The sequence below is a fragment of the Aythya ferina genome (genome assembly GCF_964211825.1).
Source record: "Aythya ferina genome assembly, chromosome: 4".
Classification (NCBI taxonomy): domain Eukaryota; kingdom Metazoa; phylum Chordata; class Aves; order Anseriformes; family Anatidae; genus Aythya; species Aythya ferina.
The window spans coordinates 11,272,015-11,293,385 of record NC_140300.1 but is presented as its reverse complement, the minus strand read 5'-3'; the positions used below and the strand labels follow the sequence as shown (position 1 = coordinate 11,293,385).

The following is a 21,371-nucleotide window of genomic DNA, read 5'->3' as shown; positions in this document are numbered from 1 at the left end:
GGAGAAGATGGAATTTATCAGAGGAATTTTAAGGTCAGTAGGGAAAAAATGAAATGTGAGAAATAGTGAAAACTGAGCAGTTCTCACTAGAGAGGGAAACGTCAGCATTAACTGGTGTGGAGTTGAAATTCCTTAATATTTTCACTAATAAACTGGACACCAAAAATAGTAATGGGCTAATAAACTTGGCTGTCTACACAGAAGTATAAAGAATTGCCAATATAGAGGAGGATTCCCCAATCATTAACTGGGAAAATCTTAATCATAAAAGTAATTAAAATGGGATGCAATTTAATAATTCATGGGAAAAATTGTACTTAGGGACTAATAAATATCCCAAACTTCTGCTATTTAAGCTCAGAGCTCATCATTTGGAAACAATGGAGACAGGCATAGTTATACAGCAACAAGGTGACCATTATAAATACACTTATTAACCTAAGTGTAAAAATGACAAAAGTTGGAAATGGCTGTCTTGATACCTTCAAGATATGGAAATAATTGTAGTGACAGGACATCATGGAAGGATGCTCTGTTCAGGTGGGTTAAATCAACTTCACTAGAACAATGGTCTACAGGATAACTGGGGCAATGAAAGCTCATCATATGAAAAATGGCTTTATGAAATTGACTTTTAATTTAGGAAAATTAAGACAAAAGTAAGAGATGTTTTAGAAATAAAATCTAACATCATGGAAGGAGTGGTATAAATTGTGAGCATATAAATTTGTTGGCATCTTGGCTACAGAGAAGGTGAGTGGGATTTGTTCTTTTGCCAAATTTGTCAGTTACAAGGGAAAAATACACTAAGGAAGAGATCATGGTTTGAAAACAAACACAATTAATTTTAGCACGTAGAAGCTCAGGAGTTGCCTCCCAGGCTGCCAGGACTGAGCCACATTTACAGGCACAAGCGACATCGTGTGGCTAGCTGGAAAAAACCCAAGAGGTGTATAAAGCTGGAAGAGCTCAGAACATACTAATAAGAAAAGAGACAGTGACTCCAGATGGAAAAAACATTTCACCTAGTTTCTGTTTCCCATGAACTTATTTGTGAAGTTAAAAATGTTTTATTTTGCTTTTTTTTTTTTTTTTTTTTAAATAAAAAAATAGCAAAAGCCACCTACTGCTCATTATCACATCCAAATGCAGTTGTACTTTTATAGAAAATTTTCCCAAATTTTCTGGGGTAACTGATCAAGATAGAGTAATCAGTCTCTCTAATTAGGCACTATCTGAACATCAGATACTCTCTGCATGGGCATGGATTCTGCTTTTTCCAATATGACATTCACTCTAACCTGGATATTCTGAGGCTGTTTTTCTGCACATCAGGTACACATTAACAGCAGGAGTTACACACCTTGTTAGATATTTAACTTCATAAATATGTGAAGTTAAAATAATGATTAATCATAGAATCATAGAATCATAGAATATCCTGAGTTGGAAGGGACCCTTAAGGATCATCAAGTCCAACTCTTGACACCGCACAGGTCTACCCAAAAGTTCAGACCATGTGCCTAAGTTCACAGTCCAATCTCTTCTTAAATTCAGACAGGCTCGGTGCAGTGACCACTTCCCTGGGGAGCCTGTTCCAGTGTGCAACCACCCTCTCTGTGAAGAACCCCCTCCTGACGTCCAGCCTAAATTTCCCCTGCCTCAGCTTAACCCCGTTCCCGCGGGTCCTGTCACTAGTGTTAATGGAGAAAAGGTCTCCTGCCTCTCGACACCCCCTTACGAGGAAGTTGTAGACTGTGATGAGGTCTCCCCTCAGCCTCCTCTTCTCCAGGCTGAACAGGCCCAGTGACCTCAGCCGTTCCTCGTACGTCTTCCCCTCCAGGCCTTTCACCATCTTCGTAGCCCTCCTCTGGACACTTTCCAACAGTTTCATGTCCTTTTTATACTGTGGTGCCCAGAACTGCACACAGTACTCGAGGTGAGGCCGCACCAGCGCAGAGTAGAGCGGGACAATCACCTCCCTTGACCTACTAGCAATGCCGTGCTTGATGCACCCCAGGACACGATTGGCCCTCCTGGCTGCCAGGGCACACTGCTGGCTCATATTCAACTTGCTGTCTACCACGACCCCCAGATCCCTCTCTTCTAGGCTGCTCTCCAGCGTCTCATCGCCCAGTCTGTACGTGCAGTCAGGGTTTCCCCGTCCCAGGTGCAGGACCCGGCACTTGCTCTTATTGAACTTCATGCGGTTGGTGATCGCCCAGCTCTCCAACCTGTCCAGATCCCTCTGTAAGGCCTTTACGCCCTCATTTGAGTCCACAACTCCTCCAAGTTTGGCGTCATCAGCAAACTTGCTCAAAATACCCTCTATTCCTACATCTAGATCGTTTATAAAAATATTGAAAAGTACTGGCCCTAAAATGGAGCCTTGAGGGACCCCACTGGTGACCGCCCGCCAGCCTGACGCAGCCCCATTTACCATAACCCGTTGGGCCCTGCCCGTTAGCCAATTGCTCACCCATCGTATAATGTTTTTATTTAGCTGTATGGTGGACATTTTGTCCAGTAGGATCCTATGGGAAACCGTGTCAAAAGCCTTGCTGAAGTCCAAAAAAATCACATCAGCTGGTTTCCCTTGGTAAACAATAAACTATAAAAAACCTATACGTATAGAAACAAGACACATTTATGCAGGTGGATGTAAGGAGATGCTGTCCCTGTCACTTAGTCTTCAACATGGCTGGACACAAGCAAGCTCCACTCCAGATACCTGCCAATTATACAAGCCTCATACATAAGTACTTTGATGTTAGATATATTCTTCTGGGAATGTAGCTAGAGTAATGTGACTAAATATCTTCTAGACCAGAATACCCTTCTTTGGTTTGCTCAGAGGCTAGATGAACGAATGCAGGGCTCTGCGCAATGTTTGGACACATTTCCAGAGATTCACAGTCAGATGACTGCTAACCCTTCTATTCTGTGTGTAACTGTTTGCACCAAGCCTGTATCTGAAAAGTTTATTTTCTTTGATACTCACTGGCAATGCCACAGAGACAGGGCTAAATGTCAGGTTAAAGATCTGGCCACTCTCAACCATAAGTGCAAAAGGGAGAAAAGCTACTGTTTAGGTGTTAATGAATTATAGATGTTAATAACTGTAAATAATAGATGTCCGGTGTGAGAAGTGATCAGACCTAGTTTTTTCTTGCTCAGGATTTTCTACAAAACATCTTGTGCACATGTATGCAATGTCTGGTGATGACTAAGGAATCAAATCCCTTCAGGTTAGACTAGTGAGACTGATGACCCAAAATAACCTTTCTTTTTTATCTTGTCACACCCTTGTGACAGGCTTTGTATCATCTGTTTTTCCTCTTTCTTGCATAGCTAAGCCATAATTTCCTTAATAGAAGTTGATGGAGCCAGCTATCACATTACCAAAATGCCCACAAGACTGACATCCTAGCCTTGCTGCCAGACATGCCTCACATTGGATACATTCTTTCGGAAAACTGCTTCCCCAGCTTTTTCACCCCAGATGACCTTCTACTGTTTTATGACATAAAGTGGAGGACACAGGGAGTGAAATGTCCAAGTTATCTGTTAAACTTTTAGTGATCCTTATGCTTTATCATGATACGGAAAAAATGGCTGTACTAATATTCAAAAGACATAATTTGTATCAAGGAGTAATTACCACAAGTCAAAAATATGCTTGATACTACTACCCTGTTTTGTTTTGTTTTTTTTAAATAGGTAGCGTACAGATAAGTGCTTTTATGTATTAATGAGGGGCAGGTTTTTGTTGTAAGGAAATTCTCCTCTACAGAGAGATAATACAATTTCATTATATAAGCAATGCTTCTTATGGTATATAAGCACTGCAGCCAAGTGCAGTGCAATAAAAACATCAGCCAAGTGCAGTGCAATAAAAACATCATACGATGGGTGAGCAATTGGCTAACGGGCAGGGCCCAAAGGGTTATGGTAAATGGGGCTGCGTCAGGCTGGCGGGCGGTCACCAGTGGGGTCCCTCAAGGCTCCATTTTAGGGCCGGTACTTTTCAATATTTTTATAAACGATCTAGATGTAGGAATAGAGGGTATTTTGAGCAAGTTTGCTGATGACGCCAAACTTGGAGGAGTTGTGGACTCAAATGAGGGCGTAAAGGCCTTACAGAGGGATCTGGACAGGTTGGAGAGCTGGGCGATCACCAACTGCATGAAGTTCAATAAGAGCAAGTGCCGGGTCCTGCACCTGGGACGGGGAAACCCTGGCTGCATGTACAGACTGGGCGATGAGACGCTGGAGAGCAGCCTAGAAGAGAGGGATCTGGGGGTCGTGGTAGACAGCAAGTTGAATATGAGCCAGCAGTGTGCCCTGGCAGCCAGGAGGGCCAATCGTGTCCTGGGGTGCATCAAGCACGGCATTGCTAGTAGGTCAAGGGAGGTGATTGTCCCGCTCTACTCTGCGCTGGTGCGGCCTCACCTCGAGTACTGTGTGCAGTTCTGGGCACCACAGTATAAAAAGGACATGAAACTGTTGGAAAGTGTCCAGAGGAGGGCTACGAAGATGGTGAAAGGCCTGGAGGGGAAGACGTACGAGGAACGGCTGAGGTCACTGGGCCTGTTCAGCCTGGAGAAGAGGAGGCTGAGGGGAGACCTCATCACAGTCTACAACTTCCTCGTAAGGGGGTGTCGAGAGGCAGGAGACCTTTTCTCCATTAACACTAGTGACAGGACCCGCGGGAACGGGGTTAAGCTGAGGCAGGGGAAATTTAGGCTGGACGTCAGGAGGGGGTTCTTCACAGAGAGGGTGGTTGCACACTGGAACAGGCTCCCCAGGGAAGTGATCACTGCACCGAGCCTGTCTGAATTTAAGAAGAGATTGGACTGTGAACTTAGGCACATGGTCTGAACTTTTGGGTAGACCTGTGCGGTGTCAAGAGTTGGACTTGATGATCCTTAAGGGTCCCTTCCAACTCAGGATATTCTATGATTCTATGATTCTATGAAGTCTGCAGTGACCATGAAATGGTAGAGTTTAGGATCCTGAGAGCAGCAAGGAGGGAGCACAGCAAGCTTGTTACCTTGGACTTTGTGAGAGCAGACTTTGCCCTGCAGGGATCTGCTTGGTAGAGTACTATGGGATAAAACCCTGGAGGGAAGAGGGGCCCAAGAAAGCTGGTTAATATTCAAGGATCACCTTCTTCAATCTCATGAGTGATGCATTCCAACAAAGACGTCAAGAAAAAATGCCAGGAGGCCTGCATTGATGAACAAGGAGCTCCTGGCCATAGTTGAGGCAGAGAAAGGAGGCCTACAGAGGGATGGGTAGCCTGGGAGGAATACAGAGAAATCATCCAAGCAGCCAGGGATCAGCTCAGGAAAGCTAAAGCCCTGTTAGACTTAAATGTGGCCAGAGACATCAAAGGCAACAAGAAAGGCTTGCAATAGGTGCATCCGTGTTTTGTAAAAGAAAGACTAGGGAAATTGCAAGCCCTCTTCAGAAGGAAATGGGAGACCTGGTTATCCAGAAGAGAAGAGAAGGCTGAGATACTCAACAGCCTTTTTTTGCCTCACTGGCAAGAGCTCTAGCCACGCTGCCCAAGTCACAGAAGGGGGCAAGCCTTTGTGATCCTCAGGAAGTTCAATAAAGCCAAGAGCAAGGGCCTGCATATGGGTGGGGAAATCCCAAGCACAAATACAGGCTAAGTGGAGAATGGATTGAGAGCAACTCTGAGAAGGACTTGGGGATGTTGGTTGATGAGAAGCTTGGCGTAAACTGGCAATGTGTGCTTGCAGCCCAGAAAGCTAACCTGGGCTGCATCAAAATAAGTGTGGCCTGCAGGGTGAGGGAGGTGATTGTCCCCCTCTGCTCTGCTCTTGTGAGACTCCACCAGGAGGGGTGTGCCCCCAACATAAGGAGGACATTAACATATTAGAATCAGTCCAGAAGAGGGGCACAAAGATGATGAGAGGGCTGAAGCAGCTCTCCTATGAAGACAGGCTGAGGGCGTTGAGGTTTCTAAGCCTGGAGAAGAGAAGGCTCTGTGGAGACCTCATTGTGGTCTTCAAGTACCTAAGGTGGGCCTACAGAAAAACTAGGGAGGGACTCTTTGTCAGGGAGTGTAGTGATAGGACAAGGGGGAATGGATTTAAACTGAACGAGGGTCAATTTAGATTAGATAATAGGAAGAAATTCTTTGCTATGAGGGTGGTGAGGCACTGGCACAGGTTGCCCAGAGAAGCTGTGGATGCCCCATCCCTGAAAGTATTCAAGGCCAGGCTGGACAGGGCTTTGGGCAACTTGGTCTACTGGGATGCGACCCTGCTCATGGCAGAGGGGTTGGAACTAGATGATCTTTAAGGTGCCTTCCAACCCAAACAATTCTATGATTCTTTCATTAATAGAAAACTAAAAATAGTTTCAATATTGAAAACCAAAGGTACCGAATGCTTACAAGCCACATAGCTAAAACAACTGGAAAATATACTTAACTATGATAGGGAAATGAAGCATAAAGCACTAGAGAACTATTTGGACAGGCCTACAGCAGGGCCATCTTCCTTTGTCACATTCCTTCTTGCCCGCTATGACAGCCCCGAGATGCAGTACTCACGGGAGTATGTGGCAGTAGTACCCTCCTGTGTTCTCTGGAAGTTTTCTCTGTCAGTTCCGGGAGTAAGAGACAGGGACCGAGTTTCTGAATCTGGGGAATTAGTTCTGGTGTCCATATCCCCTTTCAGAATAAGCCAACTGGTCTTTAGCTGAAATGAATAAAAAACAATTAAATCAGCCAAGATTTAACATCCAAATGCATGTCCTACTTCACCAGCCTGGGAAGTCTTGCTAACTTGCATGTTTATACTCAGTACAGTCTGTACCAACATTTATTAAATTATAGAAATTGACTATATAACAGGATTCCACATTAGATGTCACAGCTACTGAAAACTTTTAACTTTCATCTGGGCTGAGGATAATTTCTCTGTTGCATAAGTTGTCCACTATGCCCCACTTTAGAAGATGTGCTATGTCACGTTCTTACAACTAACCAGTTATGACGTTTTTCTTGTATGTTAACACACACCCTAAGCAAAGGTCCAACATCCTTAGCTGAATCACCAGTGTATGTATTGAGACTGAGTAAAAATCCACAAACTTATTGTTGCTAATCTTAATATCCTTATTTATTTCTTTACTGAAAAATGTAAATTCTAAACACTCTGGGTGAGACATTATGCTTAATAAATATTCCTGAAACTGTCTTTTGTAAAGACCTAAAATCAGTAATGCTTATTTCAGTTATATAAAAGAATACCTTTAAACATAACCAGGTTTTATAGAACAGTTCCCTCAAGAAACTCAAGTAAACTACCACCTGTTGTTCTTTCTGGTCATTACCTTCTTACTGTCCTGATCCAAACTTCCATCCTCCCCTTCTGATCTTCTTGATGCTGGAAGATTAAAGTTAATTTTAAAAATTGAAAGAGATTACTTTTTGTTTTCTGTTTTGGCTGTGTTAATGTTCTAAATATTCTCAAAAGGGGAAAAAACAATCCATAATGAATCTGAAGTTGGGCAGATAATTGGATGCGTAGCACTACGGTGTCACAGAACTAAACGTTTGGAAAAGATTATGTTAATACTAATTCTGTAGACATACAGTAAATGTAGAAAAACTAATCCTGATGGATTTTTAAACTATCTTCTAGGAAGAAGCTACTTCAGTGGAATGACAGGTGGTTAAAAAAAATACATCATAACTTAGGGACAGATCTATATAGTCACTGCACCAAGGAGCAAGTCATTTGCAAGCAAATCTCCATTATTCTTTGTTACCATGATCATGAAAGAACATATGTTTATATAGCTATATGGTGGTCTTGCACATTTGTGCCTCCTATGTTCTTCAGCATGTTAGGCAATGATGGCAAACAAGATAGGTACAAATTTAGTATTACCTCTTGATGATACCTGCAAGACAGGCTGTGTCAGTACAAGTGAGAGTGAAGGTAAGGTAAGGTGAGGTAGGTAAGGGCCAGGCGGTCCTGACCTTCACATAGCTGCACTCATCATTTCTTAGATAAAGTAAAAGAGGACTCTCAAATTCACAGGATAACTCAATTTTTTAACTATATTGCTCTCTGTAATAATTTACTATCAAGAAATATTTATCTCTTGTTATATTATTCTGTAACCTGCCAACTTCCTGAGAAGAAAAAATGAAAATTGAAAACCTACAAGATAGTCACTGAATAGTTCCCAACCATTAAATATATTTTTCCTGGTATTCTCTACTAGAGTTCTGTATCAGAGACTGATTTATAACTCAGACAGAATTTTACAGAAATATTTTGTGCCAAATTTCATGCCATTTCAGATTACTTCCAAAAATCTGAATCTTTCTTGCCCTTGTATCACTCTATGTTGTGGGGAGAGTTTTAATGGTATAAAACTGGAGCAGTGCAATGTCTTAGTATAATTTTAAATCCATTTTAAATCCATTTTAAATTCCCTTATAACAAGGGAATTGTCTGCAATATCTGAGTACAAGAGCAACAGAAGAATTCCATGCACAACGAGGCAGCCAGAAGAATATATTTATTAACAATACAAGTAGCATGAGAATACAAAAGTTAAGGAACAGATTAGATTGCTCAGAGACAGAGGTGAAGAGGAGATCAAGTTGCACCCTTAAAAGTCTGCAACACTCCCAGCTAGCTGGGAACAACTTTGCCCTCTCCAGTTCCCCAGCCAGCATGTTTGCAGAGGATCTGCCCTGCATCTAAACAACATAGTCAAAAGGCCACTACATTATCATTTCAGTGCTCTTCTGTTTCATTTTCTGGTGCCATTACACAGGTTGCATCTAGGCCTTAACTGGTTTTGTCAAGATAGTGATACTTGAAAAATTAAAAAATTTTACTTGTCATTTTGGAAATACCCATGTGAAAATATTTCAATGCTTTTTTTTTTTTTTTTTTTTTTTTTTCCCTCTCAATATAATTAAACAAAAAAACAACATTATGAAAAAAACTCTGTTTTCACAATTAGCTAATGGCATTCTGACCATGGCATTTTTCTGATATGGCAAGCTGTTTCTTTGAGAAAGAAATAATAGCAATTTGAACATAGCTTGTTGATTCATTAACAATGTGAAAGATGAAAAATTGAAGTGCCTACATTGCAAGAAGTTCTTGGACCTGATTTACTGGTATTTTGGGAGCATACCGTAAATTTCCAGTCAGCAAGCTGTTCCAGGTTATATGGATGGATCTCTTTCACACTCAAGAGAAATCCATGCAGAGAATTTGATACATGTTTGCAAATTGATTTTGTTTCAAGACACTGATGCTTTTAAAGAATAAAAAATACATATATATATTTTTTAAAAAGTGATATCCAAAGTGTTATTCAGAAATTCCAAACATCACATGCGATCGTCAAAATAGTTAAACACCCAAGTTTTACACAGAGGTCCAGAGGAGTCCGATGAAAATCAAAAGAGGCCTGCAAAGCTTGCCCCTCCCAAGTTCCTGACATTACTGGCAGATAAATCCAAGTGGCCTGAATTTCATCAGTATTGAGAACTAGCTTCTCCAATACAAGGGATACTTGGTTCTGTTGTGAACCCTGATGTGAACTACACCTTTCACTTAGATCAGTGCTAGCATTGCCGCAGAACAAACTTTTTTTTTTTTTTTTTAACTTTGTATTATGTTCAAATGTTGTTGAAATATCAATGCACAAAATAAACAAATAAATAAATAAAGACCATTCAGGCTCCAGTATGCTTTGATTTCTGACCCGATTTCAGACCTCTCAGCCTGACCAGCCTTGTATGAACCATTCTTCCACAAGCTTTTTTTTTTTTTTTTTTTTTTTTTTTTTTTTTTTCATTCTGCATTTAAGTGTTTATAATAGAAACACAGAAGCTGTAGCTATAGCAAATCTGTTGGGCACTGCTGTAACTGAAACCTCCCAAAGACAAATGTTTTGGAAGAGCTTCTTGCACTTTTTGTTTTAAAGAACATTTTTGTGCTTGTTTGTTCAAACTTGGTCTTTTCAGTGAAGGAATGTTCTCTGGCTCCCTTTCAGCATGCATTAGTTCAGTGTCCCTTTAGCTTGAGGAGTTGAATCATCAGTTGCTCATGTGTTCATGCTTTAGTAGAAAGATTTATAGAACTTCTGCTGGGAGTTCTTCCAGAACAAAAGGTAAATGCTACTTTTTTTTTTTTTTTTTTTTTTTTTTTTTAATGCAAGGAAAGTTCATTAATCCATTTTGTTTGTTTTTGAATTATAGTAAATTAAGTTTTGCTTCTCAGCAGAAACACAACTAGCACATATTTTCAACACATCTGCAATCCACACACTTAGAATATCTATAGTATATAAAAGAAGTTTAAAGTATAGATCCTCTTAATGTATAGAGTTTGCTGACTAGATAATTTCACTTTCCACTTCAGTGATTACTAGGAACAACTCCATTAAAGTTAGTGGACATACAGCAGTGCAAAATTGACAAAATCCAGACTTCAACTGCATATCCAACTAACTGAAAACTGATATAAAAAGCCCTGTCCTGAAAGAAAAAAAAAAAAAAAGAAAAAAAAAAAGCTGCTCATTATAATCTTCTTTGCAAACCAAAAGTATCAGTAAAATTAAATGACACAGCCAGAATGCAAGAGCCATATCATCAGGTTGTGTAAATCGCTGAAGCTATGTTGATTTATATCAGAACAAGTTCTGACACTTATTTTGTAACTTTGCATTTGCTCTTTCCAAACACCACTGTAATATTCAACTTTTTCCTTTGTCAGTATTTTTTTTTTGCCCAGCTTTAGTACTTAACACTAATGATTTGTGCATCTAAAGAGAAGAAAGAATTGGACAGCTTGGGCAGCCTCTAAATTTTGTGGATGACACTAAATCAAGCACTACATCAAACAGATATTATCTTTTACCTTTGGAGGAAGCATTAGTTTGACCAAGATTAGGATAATGTGAGCAGAAAAAGTCTATCTAAAGTGCACTGAAACATCAGCAAGTCTGACTTTGCTCAAAACCAGAGCAACCACAGAGGTTATCTAAATATTAATGATTTGAATGTGCAGTTACTTGAGCATGAAACACTTCAGTTACAGTGAATGTACACAGGGTGTTTCACCCAGCTGGGACATAACATTTGTCAATTTTGTTTCTACTAATACTGTATTGGATACAAACCAGAAGGTTAACCAAAACAGAAGTGTTGTTTTCCATGAAAGGTAGTATAAAAATTTTAACTACATAAAAATATTATTCTTTTCACTATGCTTATTGAGCATTTTAAAACAGCTAAAGCCCTCTGTTACCGCAACAGGAAAGTATTTAAAATGTATTATCCTTATTCTGATCATGAAGACAGTGATAAATCTCAGTTTCCTAACCTTTCACTCATGGAAAGCTATCAACTATCAGTTAAAGTATGTGAAAACACATATGCATGGTTTTCTCACTCTTGTATGCAAAGTGGGAAGTCACCTCTGTGCAGAAAGTGTTGCAGGAGTCAGTAAAATGGGAGAAGTTGCTCCAACAGAGACCTGTCCTTGCCATTAAGAGTGATATAGCTATCTGTATTGCTTTCATCCCCTAAGTGCCTTAGGTACGGTTCGCAGTGTGATGAACATCCACTTCATTCTCTCACATCTTTCCAAGCACGGGGGTAAATCATGGCTTTTGTTTTAGGGCAGATTCATATCATGCATTTCATTTTTATTTTTGCCTTTTTGTCTTTTGAGTACAGTAGCACCCCACTCATGATTCTTTTAAACAGGAATGTACTTCTGCACTTCTCAGGCATTCTATAACAGCATATGCCTTATATATTTGCTTCCAAAGATTAATAATGGAATTTAGCTCAGAAAAATGAATTCTGAATTACTAAGCCTGTATTATGAACAAAGATAATTGTCAAACATCACTGAGAACCCAAGTAGACACTGACACAAAGAAATTACAGTGATGGTAATAAGTGAAATGTACAATAAAAATAATAATGGAAGAATGCAGACCTTATAATCCTGTATTTTTTTAATATTTACTAGAGTATCAATGCAGATCCTCAGTGGCATAAAGCATCATATATTTATTTCCATGGTTTGGAAACTCAGACAGCAACCTTGTTGCTTTGTTTATCAAATGGTTTCCAATCGTATCTTGCCAATGTTATCAGATACTGAATTTGTTTCTAACTGCCATGGTGTGATTACATTAGATCCCAATATTATACAGCTTGAAGAACTTGCAGATGAGAAGTAGGTATTTCAATTAGGTGTTGGACTCAATGATCCTTGTGGGCCAATTCCAGCTCAGGCTATTCTATGATTCTATAATATACACCAGTTAATAATATATATATATATATATATATTTTTTTTTTTTTTTCCCTCCAGCAATATAGAAGAGTTATTTACCAAAACTGGATATTCAAAGGCATGGTGTGAAAACAGGAGATCAATTTTCTATGTTTACACATTTTATACCATTATGTAAATAAGAAAACTGCTTTTAATATCTGCTCTAAATTACCAATACAAGTCAAAATATCTTTTTTGCAATAGAGAAAAGCAGACTGTACCATGCTGTTTGTAGATAGGAGGTTTCCTATAGATGTTATCTTTTACGCCAGTGTCTGAGGAAGAGGAAAGAGAAAGGAAAGAATAAAAGAGTAAGCAAGCAGTTCAGACTGTGCTGCTCTTGTCTCCTCTCAACAACACTAAAATGCAAACACTTGAGCAAAGACTGCTGATTATTTCATCGGTTTGTCATTCAGTTCTTATTACAAGAGAATGCAGCCTTACCCATCAACTTTATTTAAAACAGTGCCTACGCCTACCTAAATAGCATAATCCACTCTTAAGTCCCTCAAAATGTTTTCAGATATCTTGAGTGCTGCATTACCAATTTATATAGACAACAAAGAAACTGCATATACTCGTCATTATTTAAAATAAAATTAATATAATGGTAGAACAGACTACTATAAAACAGTCAAACTTGAAAAGGGACTGTTTCTCCATTAATTAGAAAGACAGATATATGGTCAGATATAGATGTTTATACTGGAAATGCCTAATATTCTAATATGAAATTCTATAGCTTGTCTACATATTGAAATGTATAGTTGGCCTTTCAGGAATTTTTGGAAAGCCCCCAAAACCACAGTCCAATGTTCCCATATCGTGTTGTAGAGATGTCAGATGTTACTTAGACCTACCGACCTGAGCAAATACAATTCCTAAGTACAGTGTGTTCATAGAAACACTAATCCCAGAAGCTAAACATAATTAAACAAAGTATACCATTGAGCATAGCAGTCAGTGTGCTTAGCAGTCAAAAGCTAAGCAGTGTGAATATAAATGTAGTATGCTTGTAACTGAATGCAAACTTGAAAACAGCATAGTATGTACGCAAAGACACAGCCTCTGTGAGCTTCATGGAGGCCCAAAGTCTTTCACCAGTTTTCAAAGTCTGTATTTATGTGACTCTCTAGTTCAGAAAGTGAATGGATAAAGAAAAAAAGTAAAACAAAAAACCCCTGCAGCTAGGCTTCATAACATTTGCCATCATCTAATGCAAATTTTTATACCTAAGCACACAGTACTAACTCCTTTATTTATGAGACAGTTTACAGATTTTCACTCAGTAATTTTCTTCTTTTGAAGCTCTAAATTCACAAATTAATAGGAAAACAAACAAACAAACAACATTGAGAAGACAATAAACAGGTGTCAGCAATTGAAGATCAAACACTAAGCAGTGAATGCCTACCTGGAATATGGAAATGTCTAGGAGCCTGCTGATAGACAGAAGATGAAGATTTGCTGTCTGAGTACATGGATAAGCTTGGAGTGCTCCGACCACTTTCACTGCCTCCAAGGGGAAGAGCAAAGAAAGCAGATAAAAAAAAAAAAATGGAAGGCAAAGTAGAGTATTTCAAGCATAAAAGCTTGTTCAGAATGACTTGTTAATCCAACAGTTTTAAATAACTGGGAAACCATTTTCAACACAGTGAATTGGCTCAATCAACAAACATCTCATCAACAATTAATATCTGATAGATAATATCAGATTAAAATGCAGTCTTGCATCCTCTCTTTGAAACTAAAGCTCCTCTTTTAAAAACACCATAATAAACAAAATAAAAGGATGAGTGCATCCACAGTCTTGTAGTATGTTTTGCATAGTTAAGTGAATAACCTATCAATCAAGATTTTGAAAAGTTTAATGCTATGGCTCATAGCCTGCCCTTAAAACTAGTAATAAATTATTCAGTACTGTTCAAAATATCTCAAAGCAGGACTAGACCAAAAAACAGATGTTACAATTAAGTCAAATGCTCCTACATGTATCAATTACAAAACTAGATGTTGATTTTTTTTTTTAAATTGCAAACATTCCTCACAGATAACATGCCACAGCATTTTATATTTATGCAAAGTTGGATTAACAAGTCATAGATCTATAATGCCATAGTCACTTGACAAAATTTGAAGACATATATAACATTGATCGGTATCCATTTTTCCACTTGTTTTGTCAAATACTCATTAAGTACCATTAATTTCCTCTTAGTTTATTTCCCCGAAGCACACTCTATGGCATTATAGTGCAGCTTGGCAAACAAAAAAGTAAAGCTCTACTTTTTTGGGACTTGTAAAATCCAATTAATTTATAGCACTTTTAAGCAACTGGAAGCCAAACATGACATTTATTCTAACATAAAAGGGCTGTTAATTTACTGTTATTATTTTAGTTCAGATGGAGCACAAAATTAATGGATAGTAATAATGAAATTATAGCAAGATTTTTTGGGGAAAGGAAGTGCAGCAGTTCAGAGCGTTAGATCTATAACTGAGATCTGCCTACAGGGATTGGAAGTTTTATAACTATAAAACCACTGGATTGCCATAACTATCAAGGCTATGCCCACAGAGGGCATATCCACTGAAACCTTCCCAGATCTCTGTTGACTTGATGTATGATCGATGGTCTGTAACCAAACACGGCCTGGACATTCACCACTGAAATCAATAGGGTAGTGCTACTGAGTTCAATGGGAGCAGAAGCAGGCCAGATGAAATCATGATGATACACTAAGTTATCCATTCTAAATTTTGTCTCTGTTATTTTCACATTTGGTGAAAAACTAAAATTGAAAACTATTTGGCTGTTAACACTGCACACTCAAGAACAGTGATTTCCTGTTGGAATAATGCCATGAAGTTGATCTGGAGCAACTCTCTTATGAAGAAAGTCTGAGAGAGCTGGGTCTGCTTCATTCAGAGGCTGGTTAAGCAGTCAAACAGGTTGCCCAGAGAAGTTCTGAATGCCCCATCCTTGGAGGTATTCATGGCAGGCTGGATGTGGCTTTGGGCAACCTGGGCCAGTGGGTGGCGTCTCTGTACATGAAAGAGGGGATGGAACCAGATGGTCTTTAAGGTCCCTTCCAACCCAAACCATTCCATGATTCTATGAAAATACAACTAGAACAGGTGAGAAATTGAAATTACAACTGTGGGTGGTGGTGGTGGCCTATGGTCTTTCCAAAAAGGAAGGGAAGAATAGGGAAGAATTACAGAATTACTAAAAATCTGTTACACCACAATCAGTTTGTAGTCAAGTTGTCTTCAGACAAGGAACCAGACGGTTATTCAATTTCTTGATTCCCACTTTGCTCTTTGAAGGAAAGCAGTGGTGACGGGTTTTCACTATGCATTTATTAATTCCTTCTTTCTTTGCTGCTGGCTTCTGAGATGCTTGGCCATCCCTACTAAGCAGAAGAAGCCTCAATTTCACTCCATATTTGAATGCAAAGAGCAGTGGTGGCTACTTACTTAAAGTAAATTTCCTGACAACTCCAACAACCTTAAAAATCTTCTAATGTCATTCATCCCAAAGTGATGTGATTGGAATTCCAAAGTGATTGGAATTTATTAATTTAAAAAGAAAATGAAAGTTTTCAAGTGATTTTCACAGTGTATTTATTCGTCATTTACTTAAAAATTAGCATGTTATTAAAAGCATACATGTATTAATATATAACCTACATGAAAAAACACTTCAGTGAACCCCAGTGACCCGCAGGTGCTGGCATTATACACCCATAGAGTCATTATTCTGGGATAGGGTGTCAGTAGCATATTCGGGGAGCCAGGAGGAAGCATTAATTAGGATGAATAAACTTGCAAGAAAACAGGAAGCAAGAACAAGTACCAGAAAACAACAAATCGCAAACTTCTCTGTGTAAGCATCACCTGAAAGGAGCATTTAGCAGAGCCATCACCTCTAATTTGCTTGAAAGGGAAGAATTATGGATGGAATGGGGGAAAAGTTTCTACTGGCAGCCCACTCATTCAAGTTGATGTATATTTAAAATATATTTAATATTCTGCCACTGATTTTGACAAACACAAAAGAATAGTTGCATTTCACATTATGCATATGAAAATAAGTATTTAATAATAAAGCAAAGTGGAGATATATGTAGGAAGTTCACATGTTGAAACTCCAGACACTCTTTTAATCTAGCCTATAATGAGTCTCTAAAATAAGACTCTGCCAAGAATTTGTCTCTTTCAAGGTTTGCCTTGTACACACTGAAGAACTTCAAATAAGGTCCCTGAGAAAATAAAACTACTGGACAGAGCAACTTTTCAAACTCTTGGTTTGTCTTCTGCCACAAGCAGCTGCAGGATGTGATCTGATCTACTGGTCACTGTAGAGTGAAAAACCAGAATCACAAACTCTTCCCTGGATTTTGTTTAACTTGGAAAGAATCTGGAAAAGTTTACTTTGAACTTCAGCATCAACCACAAAACCCTTCTTGTGTCTTTTGGCTGTGGAGAGGATAGGCTGCTCCTTTAACCTTGTGTATTTTTGTAGACAACTGACCAGAGCTCAAACCATGCTCCCTTTTTCATAGTGCTTAAGGGACTGTCAGGAAAAGTGCAATATTGCTTATACCTCCTTCCTTGTTGGCTTTTATCTTATTTGGTAGGATGAGAAATTTGATAACATGTTACATTAAGTGCTGTCTAAGTTTCCTGACTTGTGTTTGAACAACAAGCAGATACCACTGGCCAAATAAAGATGTCAAAGATTACCCCTGAAACTGGATCCTTCAACATCTATTGGCACATGGTGCATTAAGCTAGACAAAGTTTTTTGAAGTCTAATTACGAACTCTCTCCAAGTATTCAAAGCCAAATAAATGGGCTTTGGAAGCTGTGTTCCTACACTAGAAAGGCAAGATGCTTTCCACTGTGTTTCAAGTAAGCGTTTTTTCACTGGGGCTTAAGCACTGACTTTATGTTCCCTGACTCAATGCTCAATGACTCCATCAACTCAAGAGGAAGAGTTGTACCAAGCGTAGGTACTCTGGAGATCACATACTATGATTCTGAAGGGCATGAACTGTGATGCTTTCTTGATGCAAGACTGTTACAGAATTTATCTTGATGATATTTTGAAGACAAAAATTCTTAAAAAGGGGGAAAAAAAAAAAAACAAAAAAAAAACACTACAAGTAATTTGTCTGCATGACAAAGAGCAGCTCATCCTATTACTCTTCGTGGAAGCTAGACTACTTCTACAGGAAGTGTACTGAAGAAAGAAGAGAAACTCGGTTATTTCTGTTGGAAAAATGATGAACCATGTAGCTTTTGGGAAGAACATGATACAAACTCAGTGAAATCAAAAGGAATATTTTGGCAGGTTTTATTTTTTCTTAAGGTAGTAAAAATTCTGTGAGCCAGAAGTTTAAAGAAATATTTTTATCGTGATTGTGGACAGCTAGTTTTACAAAGATTAGTTCTATTATTACTAACTAGTGTATTATTTTCTGGATTTAATCAAAGCTTATTTATTTATTTGTTTATTTTAAAAATTAGTTTGATTTCACTTTTTAAAAGTTGAAATGGCAACAATAACCTTGGTCTGTATATGAAGCACAGAGTCCTACAACTCTATTCTTTCCACACTAACCACTTTGAAAAGAAAAAAAAACAAAAGTACAGCAACACCCTCAAAAGACTTATCCAGATAAGGAAAAAAATGCAGTCTTCAACTTAGAGAAAAGAACTCACAGAACTTGAAGAGGATAGGGCAAATCTTTTGACTCCTTTCAGGCTGAGACATTAACTCAGTGTAAAGCAGTGGTTAATCCATACAACCTCTGCAGGGCTCAGAACTACCTATAAAGAATTATAAACATGCTTGCCTGCCTCGTAGGAGTGCTAAAAAGCATTATAAATTACTGCTTGCAAGATATTTTAGCTTCATGATAAAAAGTGTTGCAGAATTGCAAAATATTATAATTTTGATCACTCTACTAATAAATGTATGGGCAAAAACAGCTGCCACTTAAGGATTTCTTCCTCCAAACATCAGCAATAAGTAATTGCTGCTGCTCTGAGCAACAGCAGGTAGCATTGAACAGAAACTCATTTTAGCAAGAGTGCTGCTAAGCAACTGCAAGCCTTTGAATAAGAGCTTTCTGTGCAGTGAAATCAGGCAATGCAGCACAGTGATGAGCTTTTCTTACTCAGTAGATCAGGTTGGATAATATTGTCCAAATTTAGAGGATATAGAAAAAAAATGTTCAGGCAGTGTTTCAGGTGTGTCAGCCTTCCATGAATTGCAGGTGGGTGGGTGTGTTTGTGGATGGGGGAAGAAGCTTTGTAGGTAGACTTTAAAATGACAATTGGTTTAATCTCATCAGCTTTTTCTTCCAGAATTTTCTCTTAAGGATCACATTTGCAGCACTTAAGTCTAATTCTGTTCCTATTTGTGTTCATGAAATTCATCTGACTTTGAACAGAACTGTTTATGGATACATTAGAGACTAATCAAGATGCATTAGTTATTTTTTCCAAAGGCAATGAGCATCTGCAATTCATTTGAGTTTGTATGTCAGATCTATTTGTAAATCTGGTTCCTGCAGAGGGTCTCTTCCTTTTCTGTAAAGGTTACAGTGACAAGAACAGTTTCCCTTTACTAAATAAAATGGTACATAAGAGCTGGGGAACAGGCACTGAAAATGTTTGCCATTCAAATCTCCTCCACACTCTTGTTGTTCCTGGAGAAGACAGAATCAGGGGAAGACACGTGGTAATTGAATGTCTTCTCTTTCTTCTGTTTAAGTAGCTAGCTAAAAGAACAGCATTTGCCTGAAAGGCTTACAGGTATTCCTCATTACTGTCTCCTGTCTGCAACATGGAGTTCATTAGCAGTTAATATCCAATGCAAAAAAAAAAAAAAAAAATGTAATGGCAAGGAGACTAGTCTCAATTACTCTGCTTCAAAATACATGGCACAAATTATTTGCTAATCAGTGCAACTATATTGATTCAACCAGTTTATCTGGAAAGATTTCTGGTAATGCTGCAAATAATAATAATAATAATCTCTAAATGAAAGTTATAAGGTTAAATAACTGACTGTCTGATGTTGGATCAAACATACAAGCTTGTCGTAATACTTATTTAGCAACACCAAATTAGGGCAAACATAAACATAGTATCTTAGAACAAACAGGATTTAAAATTATTTCCCTCTCTCATTTTCGTCATAAAATCTATTTCCTCCGAAAAACAATAACACTCACTGAAAATAAATAAATAAACAAAACAACTCATACCCACTCATTTCTTAAAACTACACAATACGTCAAGAAAGCACTTGCAAAAAATTAAGACAAATTTTATCCAATTGGAAGCCATGCTTGCACAGACAAAAAAAGTGAAACACATCTGAATAAGTCTACAGTATCACAGCACGGTTTTGCATTCCTGGACCTTACCTTTGAAGAAAGGGATGTAATGATGTCTGAATGTAGATGTAGGGCTTGGGTGTTGGGGCAGGGAGATGCAGCTACTGGTACCAAGACTCTGAGTACCAGCTGGGGGCAACAGAGAGTAAGTGAAAATAAACTATTTAGTTCACTTACTGAAAGCCACAAATTACAATGCCATCCTTTTTTTTTTTTTTCAGGAACATTTTCCTCCTGATGCTTAGAAAACATATATTTTATATGTAAGATTTCATCTTTCTCTGGTTATGTATAAAAACATCACAGTGTATGTGGCTGACCATGGACAAAGGATTTCAACAGAGAGTTATTGTATAAAACCTTGATAATGTAATGCATCAGAAAATATTCCAGAAAAGGAACCACAAAAAGCATAGCTGCACTCAGGGAATTTCTGCATATTAAAAAAGCTGCAAGAGGGAATGATATATGCTTATAATGGATCTAATGAAATGAAATGGGGAGTGCCTTGTCTGTGATGAGAACTGTTTTACAAGTGGGTCCAGTTCTCACTGCTGTCAGTGCATACTGGTAGGATTTAGTCCACAATGTACCAGGACACTCAAGTGCATGGCTAATTTAAGCACTTGAAGAAACGTCCTGGAGTTCTTTCAGCTCTGAAAGTCAGACATGTAATTAAATACTTCGAAAAATATTCTTAGAAGTCACTTTATTTGTTTGCTTTGTTGTAACAACCTCCTGATAACGTATTTGGAGGACGAATAGAGAACTATTAAAAATAACAATTATGATGACTAAATTTTCAGTGAAGCTGTATGACAGAATTAATTTGGAATTTCTTTCACCTTTGCTCCTTCCTTTAATATTGTGCAGCTAAGCTTAGGTATGACACAGCTGCCAGACCTTCAGCACAGACTAATCTTCCCTATCTCTAATAGATCTTTGATCCTCTATCTCATCTTCACTTTACCAAAGACTTTACATAGTACAAATAAACAATTCCTGTTTCTGTTACCCATACAATTTTTATTTCCACTGGAAAGATTAATAATTCAATTTTTTTTTTTTTGTTCTAAACTAGTTTATAATTATAATGTATCCCTAATGAAATTGGTAGACACTGAGAAAACAATAGAAATTTTCTGAATTTCTGTGTTTTCAGTTCAGATGATGAAATGGAAAAAAATTAGAATGAATTTTGAGCAATTTGGTTGATCATTCTAAGGATAAAATTCTGCACAGTGTCCATTTTGTAATGGGCCTTAGTATGAGGCATCCATGTAAAGATCAAAAGAGGGTGATCCCTCCTCTTTGTGCACAAGAACATCAATAAACATTGCTGACAGCTTCTCTTCTAAAGCAATCTGGACTTCAAATCTAGTTGCCTCTTATTAGTGCCTCTAGTTGCTCCTCTAGCTCTTGCACTGTGGTGAGGAGAGCCACCATGGATCATAAACCTGCAGTACAGAAGGGACACAAAATCACCTGAGCACCCTCTTGGCTTTGTGCACATTCACTGGTATTATGCCAAACCATGAAAGAGCTGTGGATTGAATGTGAGGAAGGATGGGACCAGGATTAAGTCTGT

At 38.3% G+C, this 21,371-nt stretch overlaps 1 protein-coding gene across 20 annotated transcripts in view; it reads right to left on the bottom strand.

The window, feature by feature from the left end:
- The window catches only part of ABLIM2 (actin binding LIM protein family member 2), a 147,666-nt gene that overhangs the window by 19,861 nt on the left and 106,434 nt on the right, over nt 1-21,371 (bottom strand). For 7 of the 20 annotated variants that reach the window (XM_084517043.1, XM_084517044.1, XM_084517054.1 and 4 more), the window contains 5 exons: nt 19,814-19,912; nt 13,783-13,884; nt 12,590-12,643; nt 7,372-7,424; nt 6,587-6,734 (listed from right to left, as the gene is read on the bottom strand). In XM_084517043.1, the coding sequence (XP_084373169.1) occupies nt 6,587-6,734; nt 7,372-7,424; nt 12,590-12,643; nt 13,783-13,884; nt 19,814-19,912 (456 nt within the window). The remainder of the gene's footprint in view (nt 1-6,586; nt 6,735-7,371; nt 7,425-12,589; nt 12,644-13,782; nt 13,885-19,813; nt 19,913-21,371) is intronic. The other 13 variants (XM_084517059.1, XM_084517050.1, XM_084517061.1 and 10 more) reach the window with 4 other exon arrangements.